This window comes from Rissa tridactyla, chromosome 7 (assembly GCF_028500815.1).
Source record: "Rissa tridactyla isolate bRisTri1 chromosome 7, bRisTri1.patW.cur.20221130, whole genome shotgun sequence".
Taxonomy (NCBI): Eukaryota; Metazoa; Chordata; class Aves; order Charadriiformes; family Laridae; genus Rissa; species Rissa tridactyla.
This window is the reverse complement of record NC_071472.1, coordinates 6241625-6263605: the sequence shown is the minus strand read 5'-3', so window position 1 is coordinate 6263605 and position 21981 is coordinate 6241625. Positions and strand designations below refer to the sequence as shown.

At 37.1% G+C, this 21981-nt stretch overlaps 1 protein-coding gene across 1 annotated transcript in view; it reads right to left on the bottom strand.

Moving 5' to 3' along the window:
• Positions 1–21981, bottom strand: part of LRP1B (LDL receptor related protein 1B) — a 749025-nt gene that overhangs the window by 35603 nt on the left and 691441 nt on the right. Inside the window, exons 81-84 of the mRNA XM_054208041.1 lie at positions 20865–21038; positions 20204–20329; positions 11143–11307; positions 607–768 (exon numbers count right to left, since the gene is read on the bottom strand). Of these exons, the coding sequence (XP_054064016.1) occupies positions 607–768; positions 11143–11307; positions 20204–20329; positions 20865–21038 (627 nt within the window). The remainder of the gene's footprint in view (positions 1–606; positions 769–11142; positions 11308–20203; positions 20330–20864; positions 21039–21981) is intronic.

Sequence of the window (21981 nt, the reverse complement as noted above, 5' to 3'; positions counted from 1 at the left end):
GACGGGGCAGAAACCATAATCAAGGAGATCTTTGACTGAGCAAGATGAAGGAATATAGAGGCAAGACACTCAAAGCAGTTGTGAATATAGTGCTTAATGGGGTTAGAAATAAAAACAAAAGGCAAGGTAGCGATTCAAGACACATGCGTTGGTCTGCAAAGATATGGGATACCAGACAAATTTTTTAACCAGCTACGTCAATTCACTATGTTTAGGTATTCCACAAGTAAAAGATAACAACTATGAGAAGCCGGAGTAGAAAATTTTAACATAATTATCTTATTTCTACTGACAGTCAGCTGTCTTGTACAACTCCGTTGTACGTATTCATTCGTGAAAATACCAGAATAAAAAATTCCTAAAAAAGCTCTTTCTTCACCTACACATGGTAGGCGGATATGGGAGAAATACGTTCAAAGATCACTTGAATATATCAGAGTCCATTGCCTTAGCAGCATGAATAATTGCAGAGTTAAGTTTACCAAGGTGCATCATTGAAAAATCACTCAAATCATGTTAAACTTCCATTTTATAGAACTTTTATTATAAAAGCCAGATTTAAGAGTATTTTATAGCAAGATTTAGGAGTTTGTGAAGATTACTTACAGTACTGACACCTGTCTCCCGTATACTCAGGCAAGCAGTTGCAAAAGGGTTGATTCCCAGCAGTGACGCTGCAGGTTCCTCCGTTTTGGCAAAAGCGATCGCAGACCGTCTGATTGCAGTTTGGTCCCGTAAAACCCAGCGCACAGTTGCAGGTAGGCCTCCCTATTCAAAACAAGGAAAACTATTTTATGATAAAAATAAATAAACATTAAAATAAAAATCAGCAATTTAAAGATTGATAAGCCTATAAGAGTAGCAAGTTTTAATGTCTGAGCCCAACTACATTTCTCTAGACACTAATTAAACATGCCTTTGCAAACACTGCTTGAACTCACAACTTTTTAGATATAAAGCTAGTACTGCAAGATATGGACACCTCGAAAAGTGCATCTATGCATTTGACACTTGTATGTGTACAGTCATTGACTCTTTATTTGGAAATTTTTTTAAAAGATGGTCTTCAGTAGGAATGTAGGATATGACTTCGCTCTTCAAATCATCCTGCCAGGCTGCATTCCTCCGGTTGCAGAGGATAAATATTTGTATAATCAACATTGATTCCTCTTCAGAATACACTCCATTATTCTCAAATCTACAAAACTTTACATATAATCACATGAATATACAAATATTTACGAATGCGCTAATAGCCAAACTTTACATAACAATTTTTACTAAAACACAAATATCTGGGCCTGTTTTGTTATCCACTGTAACACAAAAATTGCTGTCTTGCATCCAACCAAAGATGCCTGTAAGGTCAATATTCAATGTCTGAAAAGTAGCGAGCACCTACTGATGAACATTTGCACAAAATGAACTCCTCGTCTATAGCTTCTTTTTAAAGGGTTTTAAAATAGTTTTCAAACATTGATGCATTTTCCTCCTGTGATTCTTACCAATTTTAATTTTTCCAGTTTTTTTCCTTATCTAAATCTCATGTCTAAAGGATTAATAGCATTGCTACAATTCCACTATTTTATTAAATGCTTACACTTTTCCCTGACTTTTTTCCTTAAGGCTTATCTTATTTAAACCAAACTTCTAGATCCCATAAATGTTTTCCAATCTCCTGACTTTGCTTTTATATCTCATTTGCAATCTTCTCTTCAAATAAATGACCTGATGTGTCCAACCTGCCATCTTCCTTCTCGCTTCCTAATAACCTATTCTCATTCTTGTTTATCTCTTGCAAAACATTATTTTTCCCCACCCTCCTTTCCATTTGCTTTCATTCCGCCTTTATGGGTTTCTTAAACTTAGGGAAAAGGGACAGAGTTTAACACTTTTCTTCTTCCTGGCTTCCAAGATGGGTAAGGAAAGAGATGAAGATTAATCAGGACCTGAGGACACTTCTGAAATAAAGACAAGATGGTCTTTCTTTGAGTGATAAGGAACACAATCCGCTGTGGCAAGTACGATCAAGAGCTTGACTGGGTCACTCCAGAGCAAGTGATAGCTGACATACAGGACTAGATTGGATATAAGGAAAAATTTCTCCATGGAAAGGGTTGTCAAGCATTGGAACAGGCTGCCCAGGGAAATGGCTGAGTTGCCATCCCTGGAGGTATTTAAAAGAGGTGTAGATGTGGTGCTGAGGGACGTGGTTTAGTGGTAACTTGGCAGTGCTGGGTTAACAGTTGGACTCAATGATCTTAAAGGTCTCTTCCAACCATAACGATTCAATGATTCTATGAGTCTACGACTCATCCCTTTGAGTAAAGTCACAGAAATACCATATCCCTGAGTAAGGGACCATGCATGGGCTAAGCAACAGTCAGAGAGTAAACAGGTATCAGGCAGAACAAAAGGAATGCCTCATAAGTAGACTACAGAAAACCAAAACAGTAACACGGGTGCTTTACATAAATGGTAAAAGCCTAAGAATTAAGATGGGAGAACCAAAATGTCCAGTCCTGAATGGGAACATCAATATCATTGGCTATAGCAAATTTGGTGCAGGAAGGTAGTTAATGGACTGTTGTAAAACCAATCCGCATTTCCTTAATATCTAGTCTTTGCCCAAGATAGAATAGGGCTACATGTTAAGAAGTGTTAAAGTCAAACAGATTAGCAAGTTAACTACGTAATGTACCGTATGTGCGATGCAGAAGCCCTTTGGACTGGAATTACAGGCATAAACAGGAAACCCAGCCTATTAGATTTCATTATTGAAAGCCCAAGTCAAGATAATGATATGACCGTGGAACCCAAAAGAGATCAGAGAAAGTCAGGGAATATGTTAACGATGAGAAACTCCATACTCCCTGTATTTACATTTGAAAGACTTCATACCAACACCATCGGGCAGAAAGAAACTTCTCGCATATAAACAGTCCTACTTCATGAAGGGGGGGGGGGGTTAGCGAGCATACAAGAGAAACTCTGCTTGACTTGGGCCTGACTTGGTTTAAAACATACACAAGAGCCAAAATCCCAAGTAGTCCAATGAAAAAACATTTATGAGTTACTTTACCATAATAATTATCTCTCATCTTCATACTGATGTGCCAAGAAGTCCTTACCGCTGCCTGACTTGCTGATGGATTATGACTAGGTCCCTTCCTTGCTAGCTTTGGTCTCATTCATCGTTTCCTCGTTTTAATACAATGCCTGGTGTAGGTATCCACAACTACTTTCACGTTTGCCTCCTGCTGTCTTTTACCACAGCTGCATCGAAAACTCTGAAATGTGCAACCCTTCTTACTTTTTTTTTTTTGTTTCTTCCCTATTTAGTTGGCTGTCTTATTAAAGTAATGTAGACTAAACTAAATATTCCACAAATCCCACAATTTTGATTTTCTTCTGGTCTGCCTTTGTTTTAATACTATGTAATCATTTAAGATCATATTCGTTGGAGAAATTTTCAACGCAAGTGAAGTGCCCTCATTTCTTCTACCGTCTCTGATTTATGCAGAATGATTTATTTATTCTTTTTCCTTCACTTACTTCTTACTCTTCTTACATGAAACCCTTCACGTAATTCTTTTCTATATTTTCTATTTTAAGACATGCTAATTTGAAGTGGTTTGCAAATCATCCTAAAGGCCATGAGATCAGTTAGTCTCTTCCTCTAATGAGTACAGCAGGAACAAAACCATTGACTTAAAAATAGCTCCAACTAGTTTAATATGCATCAGCCTGGTTATTCATATCTGTCCCCTGTGATCTAAACATTAAATCAAAGATATTGAACTCAGATGTTAGCACAGACTCTTTTTGTTTTTCCCCATGTATACACTTGTATTTAAATTTCTCCCCCAAGCCAGGTGCTTTCACATAATCCTTCATCTGAATCAGTGTTTCAATAAAAAAGTTAAAATAAAATAGTGATGGAACATAGATCTGGAGGTCTGAAATCAGTTTTTATTATTAATACTCCTCTCTTTTTTAAAAAGATGGAGCAATGGTATTTCCCTAGTTTGTAGGAAAGATTATTCTATTCTTTGCTAATGTGGGCTGATAAATATGCCAAACTGCTGACAGCTACATGAAAGTATAGGCTAAACCCCATTTCTGTCACTCAGTTTAACATGACTTTTAGTAACCTTAATAGTTTATTGCCTATTTATACACAGACTGTTGCCATCTAAAATAATACTAATAATGACATTTTAATCTGCCTTATTCTCATACATTATTTCTGATACAAAGTAGTTCCAAGAACAGTTCAATAAAACCGCAGTATTAAATAATGACAAACAATGCCAGAAGTTTTTGTATCATAGAATCAGAATATTGATTTATGTTTGCAAGGGAAAGAGTCACGTTAACCAAGATGTCACATATCCTAGCTCACAAGCGCGTCAAGGCAATCTCATGCACAGAGAACTTCAGCATTTGCACCGGTCATGAAGTTTCGGGATTAGAGCTGTACGGAGACAGAGGCAAAATTGCCTCTTAATTCCCAACCTTCACCACCACAGAAAGGTTCAAAACACATTACAGTATAGAAAACATTAACGGGGAAAGTGGTTTATGGAATACCAAATGCCTCAAATTCAGATAACCACCTTTTTGGTTTATTTTATGCAAAAACGTGCTAAAATATTTTTCTGGAAGAAAACAATAAAAATTCCCCTGTTTCGAGCTCTTCCTTCTTCAGTGCAACCTTCTGCTGGATTTACTGTATGAGAATACTGTCTTCTCTTCCTCTGCCTGTTACAGATTAGCATCCTACCTTTCCTTATGCCCCTTCTTCAGTCTATTCCCTAACATAATAATCCCAAGAAAACTTGCCCGTTTCATTTACCTATGTTGAAAAATGTTGTTTGTCAAAATGTCGAGGAGGACAAGGTGGCAGCACATTCTCAGCATCTCCTGTGTAAATGTTCCAGTTTCAAAACCACAATAACAATAATATCTAGAGAGCAAGAAGCACATCTTTTTTTTTTTTTTTTTTTCCTTTTTTTTTTTTTTTTTGGTTCAGGATTTCGCCACTCAGTGATTTGCAATGAAAGCGCATCCACTTTGCTATTTACTATCTCTGACGCAATTCTTGGATACACCGAATTTCTCACTACAGGTATAAGCAAGTGGAAACATAATGCATGTAGTCCCTATATCGATGAGAGTATTTAAAATAATTCTAAGTAAAAATGCTAAAGAAATAAATTGCTCAGAATACATTGAAGTGCACCTAGTAAGACATATAAAACAAGTAACAAAAATAGTAACAAAAATTCTCTGGGGAAACAATGTACTTGAAAGTCACTAGTCTCTGAAGATTCTTTATGTAGCCTCACTCTTAATAAAATAAGTATAATAATTTACAGATTTTTTTTTTTTAATCTTAATTCTAGAACTGATGGAATTTGAAACAAACTTATAAAATTCTCACATATGTTTTTCAAATGTTTTGCACAGAAATTACTAAATTAAAGGAGAATACTTTATGGGGACCATAGGACATAGGAAGTTATTTTTGGCAGTAGGACATGAACAAAATACGTGAAGTTTTTGGCATGAAGATGAAATGCAGTTTCCCTCTTTCATCCATGAGAATCATCCATAGGAAGATGACAGGGATCAAAATCCTACAATGTTCAGTTAGGTTTTGATGACAGAGACTGTAGTTACTCCTAGTTTGCCAATTAATTTGGTATATAATAGCAAATAACTTTTCAAATACTCTTCAAAAATATCTAATAAATATTTTATTGCACTATTTCTGTAATATCTAGGGGATTTCTTCTGGGAATCTACTCATATCTTTAACTCCCATTTACATTTATTTTGTAATGAACATAACTCTAAGGAGATCAACTTTGATTCATGCTCTTGCCTAAGAAACAGAGAAATACTATGTATTTTGTATGACCACAAAAGGCATTTTGCAATTTAAAGAAAAATATATTTTAGGGAAATAGCACTGTTTTCGTAAGCTTTCTGAAAGTTTCGAAAACCAAGATCATCCAGATGAATGCCTGCACCAAGACACAGATTATTTATCTCTTCCAGTCAACGGTAAATTCACTACCAGCACTGTCTGTTTTTAAGTTGTTACGTGTGAATATACACATTTACTTTGCATATTTCACTTGCTGTCACTATTAAAGAGCACAACGTGGCACTACGCCTGCCTACTGTAAGTAATGTTGTGTCTTCTGGAGTTATCAGCAGTCTGTGGGATCACAATAATTCATTTCTCTGCGGCTGAAGAACCATAATTAGCTTTACTGAAGCAACGGGACTGGAGAGAAGATGTATGACCGTACGTAATTAGTAGGTGAGCTGATTGGGATCAATCCCAAGAGATACACATTCTCTCCATGTTGTGAAAGAAAGGGAGAAAAGAACAATCTCTAAATGTATTAGAGTGGCCCCAAAGGCTGCTCTCACCAAGGCTGCTTGTGGTGGTTCTGCTGGGACCATTGTATCGAGCTAAATACCACCCCCCTCCCCTTCCCACGCTCCCCGGCCCGGTGACAAGATGCTGTAACATCCCCCTTTGAGACTACTGGGACTGACATGACGTTAGCAAAGTAAACGGGTTCTTCACTGACAGTGTGCACCATTGTTTCCCAAAATCAACTTGTTTTGCAAAAAAAAAATAATATAAAATAATATCTACGTTATATATAATTCTTTTTTGGAGAATATTTCATCAATTTTCATTTAGTGGAAAGACATAATATTTTTTTACTCATTTTGATACAAACATCACAATTCTATATGGTTAGACATACTCTTGTACTGTAAGTATAGTACAAATAGGTATTCATCTAATTTTGTGAACTACTTAGACCTAGTTAATGTGTTCAAGACATTTAGTAAATTATTGCTCCAACATTTTTACTTTAAACTGCAAGGAGAATGCAAGTGCATTTTTATGGTAACATTTAATTTTTTTCCAAATTCCCATTAATTTGGTTTACTAGAAAGTGTTCATTCTTATACCCAAACTTTTAATTACATGTCTCAGATGTGTACTTTTAATTAACTGATGACATTTTCTTTGTTCAATTATTGTAGTTCAATACAACTGTCATAAACTTATAAATTTTAATTAAAGCTGCCCCAATCTCTAGCTATATAACGTTCACATAGGAATTTGCCAAAAGGCTTAGCAGTAAGTAAACCAACAGTGAATAATCCCTGAATTGCCAGTGGGATTTGTTTAACAAATTAACATTTGTGTGCAGATAATGAGGTTCTACAACTTACCACATCCAGCAACGATTTAGCACAATCATGTTTTAAAAAATGAGTAATACTCCGCAATTTACTTAATTAGTTATCACATTTCTATTATATATTAGGCGGCGAAAGAGAACGGGATTTACACATGCACTAGGACACACACATTCACTAGAAGAATATTTTTATACGCTGAGTCATTTTGTTTCAATCAGAACGTGATGAAAGGTTTGTTTTCAGGATATCTCTTTCTCGATTTTTGAGCCAGAAGCCAACAGTAAGGAAATTCCCTGACTCCTAGGGAAGCCTCCCAGCAGCGGGGACCCTGCAGAAGCTCATCTCCCTGTGAGGCTAAAGTTCTTGGCCGTCCCCAAGCTTTCCAAAGGGCACGCGTGTAGAGTGACACTCATTAGATCGACTGCATCAAAGCTGTTTGAGTTGGATAATAGACGAGAATCAATAAGGGCAATCAGAGCTTCTAAGGCAGGCAGAGTCAAGCAAGCTGAAATTATCACAGATCATTTATAGGATTTGGATTGGCACTCGCACACATAAGACTTCTGCAACTTCCGGAAGAAAAAGCTGCATCGTTTTGAACAAAAATACATTTTTAAAAAAGAGAAAATTGGGAAAATACGTACAACTTGATTGCATCGGTTTGGCAGGACTGTTTGATGAGCCAATCGTATAATGGATCAAAAATATAAATGCTGCTTTTTGAGGAACTGATTGTGAGCGTCGTAGTCTGGGAGGAGGGATGCACAGACAGAAATAGCGCAGTAGAAGAAATTAAGATGATATTGAGCTGAATTCATTTTAAAATAACAATTTTATATTTTCCAGAAATGTGAGAGAATTCTCTACCAAAAAAACCCACAAAAAACCCAAACCAAAAAAATCCCCCCAAAGCGTGCCATGTACCTATTGCTGGCGGACAGGTCCGTTTGGTAGGATGTAATATTACAAATGTAGACACAATGTAATGCTTAAGTTCTACAACCATTAAGAAAAAACTGATCAATTCCTGGTAATAGGGAACTTTTATACTCCCGCATGTAGCAATGTGCAAGAATAAATTAACACGTACACTAAAGACACTGACATGAACCTGACAAAGCAGATCAACTCCACCTTGAAGGCTGAGACAAGGAGAAGGAGGCGCGTGAATGCTGCTCTGGATTCCACACCCCAGTCCAAACCGGGAACGGTGTGTGCAGCCCTCGCTGATGCACTGACTGCCTGACACGCTTTGCACCCTGGTGTATTTGACTGGAAAGAGGAAACGGTTGTTGCAAAAACCCCTTGAGGAATTAAGCTTTCTTGACTTAATTACAGTTTTCAATACTTTTGGGGTATCGAGTTCAGCTTCCCTCTGTAAGATACATAATGGCTTTAGTATATCATGGATTAGATTAAACGAGGATAAGGGGACATCTCACTGACATGCTACTTTGTTTCAGAAACACAGGATTTATGGCCTGATATAGATAAGAAATACAGTCTGATAAGAAATAGAGATTTCTTCTTAATAGAATATTTACAGGGTCCAGGGGCTAGGCATGCAAGGAAGATGAGATGTGGATCAATTTGAAAATTTTATCTGGAATGCCGGATAGGGTCACATTGATGTAGAAAGACATACGGTCTTTTTTTCCATGTCTCCAGCACATGAATGTTCTGGCACAGGCTTCAAGGCATGGCTACCCTCATGAATTAGAAACGGCAGGTAGGAAACCTTCTTAACTTGAAATACGATCATGAAAATTTAATTAAACTGGTAAAGCGGACACAGCACAGCAGAAGAGTATTCCTATTAGCAGGTTTGCTCAGTCAGAACCAGCTCTACATTGGTCTTGGCTTATAAAGGCTTGGCACACTTTGGCCATGTGTGGTATGACTTTAGTTGGCGTTAAAGGTTTGGATTCCCCAAAATCAGGCAGTTGAACAGTGAGATGTGGACTGTGGTGACATCCATGCCATCTCTCCTGATGCATTTTCGGTGCAGGCACATTATCCTGTTTGAGACCAAGCAGAAGTAAGGCTGTGCCTGCATCTCCAGGCTCTCTGTAGGAGCTGGGGCCATGATTAACAATTTAGCAGAACATTGTAGAATCTGTTCATATCTCTCCTTCGCTCACTGGCGACCAAACCCACCACACTGTTTCAGAGGCTGGATTTATCAGGAAAAAAAGATAAAAAATCCAGGCGATAGCATAGCTGTGCAAGCACAGCAAGTTTGAGCTGCCCGGCAAAGCAAACATGAGCTGCTGGAGGTGAGTGGGCCCTACGGCTACTGCCAAAAGAAAAGGACCAAATAAAACCCTGGGGTCTCTGCAGGATTCAGAACTGAGCTGAGTTCTAGGAGCCGAGTTGTTAATTTTATGAAGCCATTGAACCCCATAGAAGTATCAATTAAATGCCAGGCATGTAAAGATGTGGGAGTAAACATCCTCTGCGCGGATGACAAGGAAGTTCTGCACATCATTTAAATCACCCGTGACTTACTTTCATTCACTTGCATGTTCTCACTAACCATGTATTGATCTCAACACATTGATAAAAATCTCAGCTTATCATTTGTGTCAGTAGCTCCATCGGCTGTTAGAAGCAGTTTCAAGTAAAATTCATCAACTTCAAGTACAAGTAATTATCATTTCATAACATTTAGTCATTATTAGTGGTGTTAACCACAAACAACATTATTAACCCTCAAATACTTACAACCGAAAAATCCTCTGTTTGGCACACAACAGATTACTGGGTTTGCATTCACTTGGATTTCTGCCACCACACCTCAGTACATAAGAGGAGGCTCCAGAGAAGCCAGCAAGTGAAGCTAAATTACTAAACTATATAAACGAAAGTTAATTAGTAAGGTGTGCTGAGGAAGGCACGGGGACCTAAACCCCCTCTGTCACAGAGATTAAGATATGTGATTCTGAATCGCAGGGAGCTCGCTCTGGTTGTGCTGAAGTCAAACTCCTGTTCTAAAGTCAGATGCCTGTACTTTTCTTACAGAGATCAAGGCGTTAGTCATTTCATTACGTAGGAGAAAATGATACACACCATCTTCAGCAGCTGATAAGCTTCTGAGATGAGACGGCAAACTCTTCTCCAGCTGTCTGACTTTGAATCAAACATTTAAATATTCCTTGGAGCAGAAAATAGAATTCAACTTCTCCTTTCTCACATAATTACTAAATTTCAGGCAACTTCTTATCACACTTTCCCTCTCTAGCCCAAACACTAATAGCATTATACAAGCTACAACAGCCTACATGTTAGGGACAAAGATAACTGCCAAATATCCCAACTGTTTTGACAGTTAGGATAATCTCCCTGAAGATAAGGGATGCGATTTCAAATTCCTTCAGGAAAAAAAAGGATCTGAGTTCCGATCAACCAAATCTTCCTGAAAATTAGATGAGTAAAATGTCTATTTTGTGAATTCCGGTATGACAAAGGTGAAAGATTGAGGTCACACAACGCTGTAATTTAAGGAAATAACTCTGCGTATGCGTGTAAAAACTTAAGAGGGAGAATTGAGATAAAGAGAGCGCAAGGTGTGTGACGTTGTTCCTGGTGTAGTTTGACCGGACCTTACGCTTTACAATTCCATTTCTACACCTCGACACGTGCGTCTATGCTGAATAGGTACTTACACGTTCCCTTTTCAGGGATGCAGCTTAATTCTGCTAAAACACCAAGATACGTGGATGAAAAGCACTATTGATTACAAAGTATATATATGGTATACACTGCTATATTGTACATCGTTTAAGTACAGACAAAGCAAATAAGTTACAAAGAGAAAAAATATCACAGACAAGGAACAAATTAAAACATTTAAATTAAGGCAGGTATAATAGTAAGATACAGCCACTGAGGAATATTTACCGAGGAGAGAGGCTCCGCAGGTTCCTCCATTCTGGCAGTAGTTGTAGCAATGGTTCGTTTCGCACCTTTCACCGGAGTAACTGGGCCAGCAGTGACATCGAGGATCCCCCTTCTCGTTTATAATGCACTTTCCTCCGTTTTCACAGGTTAATTTACAGGTATCGTCTGCAGCAAGAGCACACACAGAATTCTTTTCAACAATTCCATTTCTTGTAACTGGCAAAACAGAACCTGTTTGTATCTTAAATGGAGCTACAGATCTCTATCAACGAGGGGGAAAAAAATATCACTTTTCAAGATGGAGAAAGTAAACTATCACTTCTGTTTCTACAGTGCTGGTAAAAATGACAAACTTAGGAGACCATAAGCCCCCAGTGAGAGCTGCAGAGGTGGTGGGGGCTGCGCTCGCCTGTAGAGCAGGGCTGGGAGCTCCTACTGTACCGAGTCGGGGGCCTCTGCACAGCAGTTATGCTCCATCCACACGATGCCACAGGAAAGTCGACCTCCTTAGGATGTAAGTTAGTAATGACAGTATGGGTTCTTGCTTGAAACTATCATTCCTTAGTTAGTTTAAGCAATGAAAAAATGAATCTTAGTTTCACCTGGGGGAATCTCAGAAAACTTCCCAGCCATTTTCGGGTGACTTCAGCCTTTTCCTGTTTGATTTTTTGGACGTCTCTTCCACTCTCTCTATTAACTAACACACTTCTCAACCAAACCCTATCCAAAATATTTTAAAGGAAATTATTCAGCCTTTAAATCCTCCTCAGAAATGGATATATGCATACTAACTTCTTGCTCCTAAACCATATTTTCTGATTTATTCTTATTCTCATCTGTTCAGTCTGTAAAATCACTGAGAAGAGATACTGCCTGCTGCTCTGCATTCATCGAGTGCTTACGGCAATAGTGCCACCGTCTTAGCGGTGAGGTACGAGGTGTTACAAATTCTGATTAGGCCAGATTCACTCTTTCTATAAAGCTGTTTTGCAATTAGAGTTGTGCCTGTCTTGGAAACACTTTGAAAAATAAATCTCTATTCATTTCAGTGAACAAGATATAAAATCATTCAATGATACCAACAAGAAATTAATTATAGACTAGCACGCATACAATGCTCAAACATCCAAATAATTGTAATCCTAAAGAAACAGACAAGCACCTTTCCAGCCCAAAACATGCTTTCGGCAATAAGACCTTTCATTTCTTACGTAGCAAAACAAATCCCGTGAAGCTAGACTGCTGCCTAACTAATCCAGCATTTCAAACTACATGGCTTTTAACAAGAGGGGTACCACTAACACTGAGAACTCTTCAGATGCTACGCTGAATTAATCTATTGTAGTTAAACAACTAATGAAAAAGAGCCAAGGTTCCCATTTCATAGAATCATAGAATGGTTTGGGTTGGAAGGGACCTTAAAGACCATATAGTTCCATGCCCCTGCCATGGACAGGGACACCTCCCACCAGACCGGGCTGCTCCAAGCCCCATCCAGCCTGGCCTTGAACACCTCCAGGGATGGGGCAGCCACAGCTTCTCTGGGCAACCGGGGCCAGGGTCTCACCACCCTCACAGTGAAGATTTTTTTCCTAATATCTAATCTAAATCTCCCCTCTTTCAGTTTAAAACCATTACCCCTCGTCCTCTTGCTACACTCCCTGATCAAGAGGTCTATTGACAGACACAGGCACACCAACTCCTTTTTTTTGACATTTAAATAAATAGATTGCGTTGTAAGTGCAGCATTTAGGAATATCGGATATTCTTTAGCTGAATAGTACTCTCCAACACGGACTCTGCGGAGCGCATTGATATAACTGTGCTTATGCAGCAGCCTTTGCTTTGGGTGCACCCTTTCCTGCCCATGTACGTCCCTCCTCGGCAGGGTCTGGCTGCCTCCTTTCACGGCCAGAGCTGACATGGTGCAGACACCTAACCTGGGATCAAACCTACTTAAACAGAACTTCTGGGAACTGATCATCTTTCAGGCAATTGCACCTCTCAAATGAAGCTGAAACTAGAAAACAAATCTAAAAGTTATCGTGGGGGATTGACTGGCACATCATTATTTCAGTTGTTTCCCATTAAAAATACGAAATACTGTGCACACTTAATTTTTTGTTATCCACCCTGGACACATACATCTGCTGCAACAAAGCTACTTCATATTTGGGAGTTTGAGGATGCCTCGGTGTTTTATTTATTTGGGTGGTTCATTAAATCCTTTGATGTTCCATGAACCATTCTTCAGTTACTCATTATAGAAGTTGTTTAAATGGATAATGTAGCATATCTTATTGGAGAGAAGGTCTATTTTTGTTTTGCTTATCTTATCTGTTTTACTTGTCATTAGTCGTGAGTTTATAGAGCAGAACTTGGTAAAAAACAGAATAAATAACACTAAAGTACAGACAAGTGCTCATTTTTATGAACCTTTCTCATAGCACATTAAAAACATGTTATATTTCTCTTCTAGAGCAATTCTGCAGAATTAAGATATAAAATTTGAAAAAAACATGGAAATTAAGACAGACTATGAATTCAAGAGAAAAATAGAGTACCAAAAGGCACATTTAGAACTGTAAAACATGAACTACAAGCTCAAAAATTACCCAAACCATACCAAGAAAATATACTGAGCCAAAAATTGTGTGCAGTAATGATTTTCTAATGCAATTGTCTTTCAAAGATTGGGACACTCATGTCTTATACTTTATAAAATTCAATATATGTTATAACTTTATGCAATGGTCAACTGAGAAGGTTCCTGAAAAAAACATAAAAGTTTGCACTATGTTGTAACACCCTAGGATTATTAAAATTCACTACTGATTTTGTTCTCTATAAAACATTTTAAATTCAAGACTTTGAACACAAATCTAACATGAAACAGAGAAAACTTACTACAACAATTTTGGACTTTAAATAAGCTAAGAAAGAGGACTGAAAGATGTAATGGATAAGCCAGTTTTAAAATACTACGTTAGATTTTAACAATATAGGGTTTTAATGCTGCTGCTTTGTTGTCTGAGGGTAAGTACAAGAATCAAATTACTCTTGCTGATTCACATCAACTGAGTACAAAAGGGATCAGATGCCTTTGTGTGGGAGACAGGAGCAGAACGGTCCCACAGGAGAAGACAGGAAGACATAGAATACAGGAGAGAAATACAGAAGAACTGATATAAAAAGCTGAATACTCTTTATTTGAATTACTGAATAAAGACCTCTGAAGAAGAACTGGGAACAGCTCTAGTAAGAACCCTCTATTGGAACAAAGTTTGTTGGGTTTTTTTGTTTTTTTTTTTTTTTTTTAAAAAAAACAAAACCAGAAAGGTTTCTATCTGGAGTCAATTCAATACTGGCTTGAGCTTGCTGGAACTTGGACTAAAAGACCTCTCAGCAGCTTTTTTCCACTTCTGAAATGACAGAAGTAAATAATTTCACTTGGTATTCTACTCCTAGTCTAGCTACCGGAGCTCTCTAACATGAAAGAAAAGAAAGGTCGTGTAATTTTAGATATTCTTTTGTAGCCTGGTTCTTGAGTCTTCTGCTGCCTTGATTTTCCATTTCAATCTTAATATATCTTTAATAAAGCATCAAATAAATTTGATTTGCAGTTTTTCTTATGTTTTTCTTCCTGCTATGACTGTTTGACACAAACATTAACGGACCTATGGCGTATTTGCTCCATCTTTGACTCTTTCCTTTAACTCAAAGTAAAAGGAAAATATTACACAGAAGAAACACTGATAAAGCAGCAAAACAAAGCTCTGTGAACTCTACTGGTATTTTTTCCTTCACCCGTTCAATTTTTTTATATTCCATGCCTCTCCCCCAGTCACACACACATATACACACATCTTTTATTGGCATTTCTATAACAACCCTTTCCTTCTTGAGAAAAATGCCTCTTACTTTTTTGCTATTTTTTCCCTTTGAAATATCCACTGATTTCCGGACCAGGCAATTAAATGGAGATGATGCTATAGAGCACAAGGTTCATGAACCACCTTCTTTGGGACAAGAAGAGCTGCCCCCCCCAGTGGCAAATACTCATCTCATGGGACAGAAAGGTATTTGTTCTGGCCGATCCTTCAGTCAAGGGGGTAGCTCAGCCTTTACTGAGCTGAATGCACCTATTAAAGACAGAGTGCAGAGTTCTAATCTTGTGGTAAGGTTTTATAAATCTTCCTGCCCCTTTCCAGATGAGGGTCTTACTATCTGCCCGTTCTCTGTTTACTGAAATTTATGAGAACAAGTTGTAATCTACAAATTTTGCCTGATTGCTGTAAGACAGACCCTCTCTCTTTGGTTTCCCTTCACATTTTTTTTTTTTTCCGTTTAAAAATCTATTCGCTGTACAATTATAAATGGAAGACAAGGGTTAAGAAAAGGATGCACAGTGGGAAAAAACTAATGGACACCTGTTGTAATGCAACCCATTTTCTGTTATTCTGGGAAATATCAGGCCCAAAAGTAACCCCTTTGTAAATACAGAAGATATTGCTGTAAACAAAAGATTTCTCTCAAACCAGAAGTAGCTTTCTGTATTTGACCCTGGTTCTGTTTGATAGCTAAAAACACTGAAAGCAGGGCAGCAATCAAGAAGATGGCGTGGATTGAACTGCCACAGCTTTTGCTAGTACATTTCCCTGAGGCAGACTTTGTGGGTGAAAAAGAAGGTATAGAGGGATTAACCTCAACATCCCCAGCCAGAGCACTTGGTCCGCCTGCAATCTATGCGTGTGCAGTGGGCAAGTCCCCGCAGAAATGTGCTGAAGGAAACACCATGATAAATTACATGTTTCATCTCTGTTCCGAAGCAACGTCAGATCTGAGTCTTTGTAATTTTTCTCAGGCTTTTCATCCAGCCAAGAGAGCAGAAGTATTCCCTTCTTAAAACGAAAGTGATAAACGTGCAGCTCCAGAATAGTGAACCCTTGGAAGTGTTCATTACTCTTGCTCATTCAGCTGTGGTACGCAGTCTTCCTCCAATGCAAGTCTCTGTATTTTCATCCTCTTGGTATGTTTTTAGCTTCATTGTGTTACAGACAATTAGAGAGAATAAACCTAATGGATGCAAATCCAGTGGTCTCTTTTAGGAAAATGAAGTTGTACTCCGCCCATTTGAAAACTAAAGGGTAGCTTCTAAACTGAAGAAGTCAGGCCCGCTATAGTCAATAAATAAACCACAAAAAGAAGTGTGCTCTGTCAATCATAATCATCTAGGGAGAAATGAGATGGAAGCTTATCAAAGAACACACAGGAACTCGCTTTCATTTTGTTATAAAAACACATTCTGAATGATACAACACACATATGTTGTAATAACTCCAGCTTGAAAAAGCCAAATCAAACCCAAAAGCTGTTTTCTCATCAGTTGTGGGAGACACTGGTGAAACAGCTGTCTGAAGCAATCTGGATTCAGTCTTAACAGAAAGCCGCCGAGGATTCAGTACGTAGAATTCCTCACATAGGACTTATGAAGAAAAATCATCTCCATGGATTGAGCCAGTCGTAATATTACGCAGAATTTCAAGACTTACCTCAATTTTCTTTTGTTAAAAAAAACATCCAAAACCAAAACAACAATCCAATGAACCAGAATCCAAGTCAGTTTTTGGGATACTGTCACAAGAAAGAGATTACCTCCCTGTCACCAGCCTTACCGTAGACTGACATGAGAGGCATCTTTGCAATAGTCATGCAAAAAACTACCAAAATGAAGAATGGCATACTAATGTTGAAAATATTCATTATTTGTTGAAAGGCATTTTTCACAAGGATAGACACGCATGCGTTGTCAAAACAGAATCTTCAAACAGAGACTCTCCTGGGAGCAGTAGTCAAGATGGACAGGAACTGGAGACGGCTGTCCCATTTTGACTCTCTCAAGTTATGGAAATCTACTACTAGCTTCCTTACTACGTTTTAAAAGACCCAAAACAAAGACATTAAAAAGTATTACAAATGTTCAATATACTACTCTTTACAATTGTAACTTGAATTATATGTTATTCCAAATGAACAGTTTAGTAACACTAGTTCTTGATATCCACAATTACCACTAATTTGTGAAACTAAAAGACTTAGATGACTTGAAAGGGCTTCTGTGCAAATACAAAATAACCAGTGCACCTCGCTTCTATCACTACATGAATGATGTCCACTAAAAGAGACTTACAAAGTTGAGTTTTCAGATCCGTAAATTACCGGTAGTGTATTTTTGAACACATAAAATATAATGTACGTAAATCATTGTAACCTATTTACTATACAACTATTACGTTGTGAATTAACCAGTAACAGCACCAAATGAATACATCAATTAAAAAGTGTTTCACAGATACTCATGTCTCAAATGAAAATCTTCTGGTTTTCAATCTTTTAGGGACAAACCAGAAGACTACCAAAATCAACTGGAATATTTCAACTGACTTTGAATCAGGATTTTACTGCAAACCAGCGAAAAAAAATATTATTATATAACCTCCCTTTGGATTTATATCAGGTCAATCTTCTACAATATACATATTTTGACAGTTATGTAAGGCAGGAATTGCTGTTTTGGGTTACTGACATCCATAACTATGCCAAAAATGCTCCGAGACAATGAAGACAACACAATGCTAAATTTAAACAAGCGGAATGTATGCAGTTTGGAATATTTCATACACATTTTCTAGCCCTTCATCAGAAAAGGAAAGGAAGACTACAGCTTCTATTTTTTTTTTTTTTATTGCATACTGTATAACTTCCTACAGGAAAAAAACCTGGTTTAGAACTTGACTTCCATTAAGAAAAGACATTTACTGATAAACTCCACAATGTCTTTTGTTTGCAGACTATTCATGACCTATTAACAGCATGTGGGTTGTCAGCCAGCCATTAATTATAAACCTGTATTAATTCAAGACACTGATCTTGAGGTCAACTCTGATCTTTCCCGGAATCTTTGCTGATCCTTGGAAGCCAAAGTGGAGTGTCAGCATGAGACAACTTTTAACATCCACTTCATACTTTTTTTAAAAAGTCAAAATAGTGCAAAAACATACACTTGTTAGTGTGCTATGACACTGAGGCTTGTTTCAATTCATAATTTATGATCTGCGAGGCTACAAAACCTGCAATCTACTATTACAAAACTATCATACAAGAAGAAATGTACAAAAAAGCCTATGCTAGGCATTACTGGAAATATAACTGTAATCAGAAAACTAAGAAACACTTATTCAGCAGCCCTTTAAAAAGGCATAACAGATACTGTAGTTGTGGGAAGATACTGAAAATTATCAATATATTAAAAATGCTTCTCTAGGCATTTTCTGTCTATCCATAAAAATTTACAACCAGCAGTGAAATAATTTAAAAGCCTCTTCAGTTCTTTCTCTAATAAAAACATACCTTCCTGAAAAATCTACTGCGGCATAATCCTTTTCCCCACTAGCAAAACTGTAACATTACTGAAATTACGGGTTCAAATTACTACCAATCACCAGAGAAAACCAATATTCTTTTATGTGTCCTTTCTTCAACACCTAAGTAGTAACTATGGGTCATTTTAAATGGTTTTTAGGTGGTACTGTATCAGCAGAAAATCTTGATAAGAATCCATCTGGGATGAACAAAGAGCTGACACGTGGAGGGGCAGGGAAGGTGGATGCTCTGTGAAGACAAAGGGTGTTTAGACTGATTCGCCTCAAGAGTTAGAAACGTTGTACAGTTTTCTATTCTATTTCTGGTTTCTAACACATCTACTTCTCCCCTAACAGTGAAAATTGTTGTAAAACAAATATACACTATTTTATAGTTGTGTAACTATTATATAAATACACATTCATAGGTATTCAGCCAAGGGGGGACAGTCATAAAGCTTTCATTTACTGTATTTTTGCTAAAGCATGGTGCAGTATGTATCAAAGTTGGTACTATAAACACATTGCATACAATATACGCCTTTAGAAGCAAAAAAAAATGAATGGGTTTGTTATCTAGAACGAGTTTTATAATGTTTTACTCTAAATTATTCTTAAATTTTTTGATACAGAAGGCGAAATGATGCCAGACAGGATAGCGTTATTAATACCACATCATAAAACACCAAAACACAGTTGTGTTAATCCAATATTTAAAGAGTAGGCGGTATAAATAGGTGAGATTTTCTCCACAGAATGATGACATTTCAGGCAAATTAATTTAATTGCTAAATTGAGCATTTTAAGTACTAAGGATCTCACCAAAATATGTATCGCTTACACTTCTGAGCCTGTAATCAAACATTAGAAAAACATCCTCATACATTTGGACTTCTCGTACACATAAGAAATCCTATTCTATGATTTCTAGAACCTTTTAAGATTCAAGCTGGCTAAGAATTCATTCCAGCAGTCTGACAACCTTACGTTTGGCCTCAACTGGAGCGGGAAGAGTTTTAGAATACTTAGTAATCATCTTCTATGGAAAAGAAGACTTTTTCCCCTCTAAAATACAGCAAGAACTTAATAGCTCTTTTGCCATGAAGTCAGGTTTCCTGAGTCTTGATATTAGTCATTATAGATATTACTGAAAGATATAATTTTAGATAAAAATATTTCAATTGTTTTTTTCTTTTTTTTTGCCTGTTACTTCAAAGTCATTATTACACGCTATTTACTTACTGCCTTTTGACTATTGCTGCAGCCTAAGCAGAGCTCTTTAGGTGTTTCTCGATGGTCTTTAAGGTGTTGTTTTTTTTCTCCTGAATGGCTAACGTTTAATTTGGACTCCGAAATGCTTCAGAGCTTTTCAACTTATTTTGGTCGATATATACACATTTGCTTTTAAATACCATCTTCTATCAGTTCAGCTGAAAGCTCATTTATCATTTTGATGAATATAAACAGGTTTTTTTAATCAGGGATGTTGCTTCTTCGTATTTCGTTTCCATTTCAGCTAAGTAATATGTATATAGAACATCACCACAAAACTCTGGACTTGCAGACAGCCTAGCCTTTTAGAATGACAAAAACCAACCAGTTGTTCATATTCTGGTTCTCATGCAGTTTTCAATACCTACCTAAGAGGCTCTGATCAACGCATGTTCCGTTCACCAATGATTTTCCTTCTGGACAAGCACACGTCGCACCAGAAGGGTTGAGCAAACAAATGAACTCACATGTCAGGTCCAAGCATGGATTAGGCACTGTTTAAAAAGATAGAACATTAAAAATATTGATTTTGTTTTTCTTTTGGAATTACACCATGTTCTAGAACTAGGAAAAAAAAAAAATAATCAAATATAAAAATTCATATACACTTCAGTTTTCAGGATATCAACAGCCCGAAGTCAGGGAACACACTCACTCAAATGGCACTGCAAGACTCACACCAGGACAGAATTTATTCTAGTAACAAAAAAAAAAAAATCTACTGGTAATATGCAGTAAAACCCCTCCTCTGGTTGTGGCTAGAGACATTTGTATTCAGCGCTCTTCTAATTTTTTATACCTCATTTACAGTGCGGGTACATAAGGCAAGCATTTGTCTAATGCCCTTTCAAAGGAGAGAAAAACGCATCCAAAAAATCTAAATTAAACTTGTATAAAGAAATATGACTAAATCTATTTTCAGCTTGTACAATCAGGCCCTGGTTTGTATTTGTACAACTTGGTTACACTTTTTTTCCCCCTGAGGTGAACTTGCTCAATCTTGAGCTTAAAGTAATTATGCTTACTCACAGTCCATTTGTTTGTAGCGGTGAAAAATCAAGGCACTTTTTGCTTTATCAACATCCACACTTAGATACTCTACAAGGCTCCTGCCAAATTTGTGTACTCTAAATGCACCATTTTTAGGACCTGCTCCATATATGTAATCCTCAAAAACGTCAATTCTATGCGGATGCAGTAAACCTGAAATAAAAATGAATAATAAATACAAGTATATATTTATATTCAAATAATAAACAACCTTGGTTTAATAATAACTTCAATTGCATTATTGCATTTCTCACCTAAAGCTATTATTATTCACAGCTTGTTTTGTACCCACAAAGTTTGCCTTTTAAAAAGCATCTTTTTAAAAGGAACGCTTTCCATACTACAAGCAACTAAAATCTCTAGCTTTGTATTAGCTTTCCACACAATTCAGCCTCAGAAACTGGTTCAATATTGAAAAGTAGGGAAATCCCACAGTAACAACTAGCTAATTAGAACATAGTTAGCTGCAATACTTTAACTAGAAGTATGCGACGATAAAGAAACATTATTCTGCTGTACATAAAAGAAACTATTCTGACAAAATGTTTCTTCAGCTCCCTCTTAACATGTTTGAAATGCCACCTTTCATACCACACTTAATTTAAGTCATAATTACAGTAAATTATTACAAAATGAAATGCTAAGCCTCTACCAATTTCTCATTTTTAAGAGCTACGAGTGCCAATTCGATCACCTCGTTGGATTTCCTGTACACACCTGCCTGTAGAATTTCACACATTTACCCTTGCAAGGAGGCAATAGCTTCTGACTAAACCTTCTTTGCCAGAGATACATCTCTTCGTGATTTGAAGCCATAAAGAAACAGAACCTATCCTTCCTTGCGATACCTTCTTCCTACTTCTATCCCCATTTACTGCAAACTGGGTTTATAGTAGACTTGCATTTATTCAGTTTCTTTCTACTGTTTTTCCGCTCCATCAATAATTGCTACTCAGTATTTTATTTCAAAAGAAATATTTAGAAATTTGAATTCGTTATTTTGTACTTGTTTCATTAAAGGGGTCAAAGTTTTTAGTCTGATTACAAAGCAATTTCTAAGCTCTCCCAATTTTCTTTTGGTTCTATTTCTGTAATT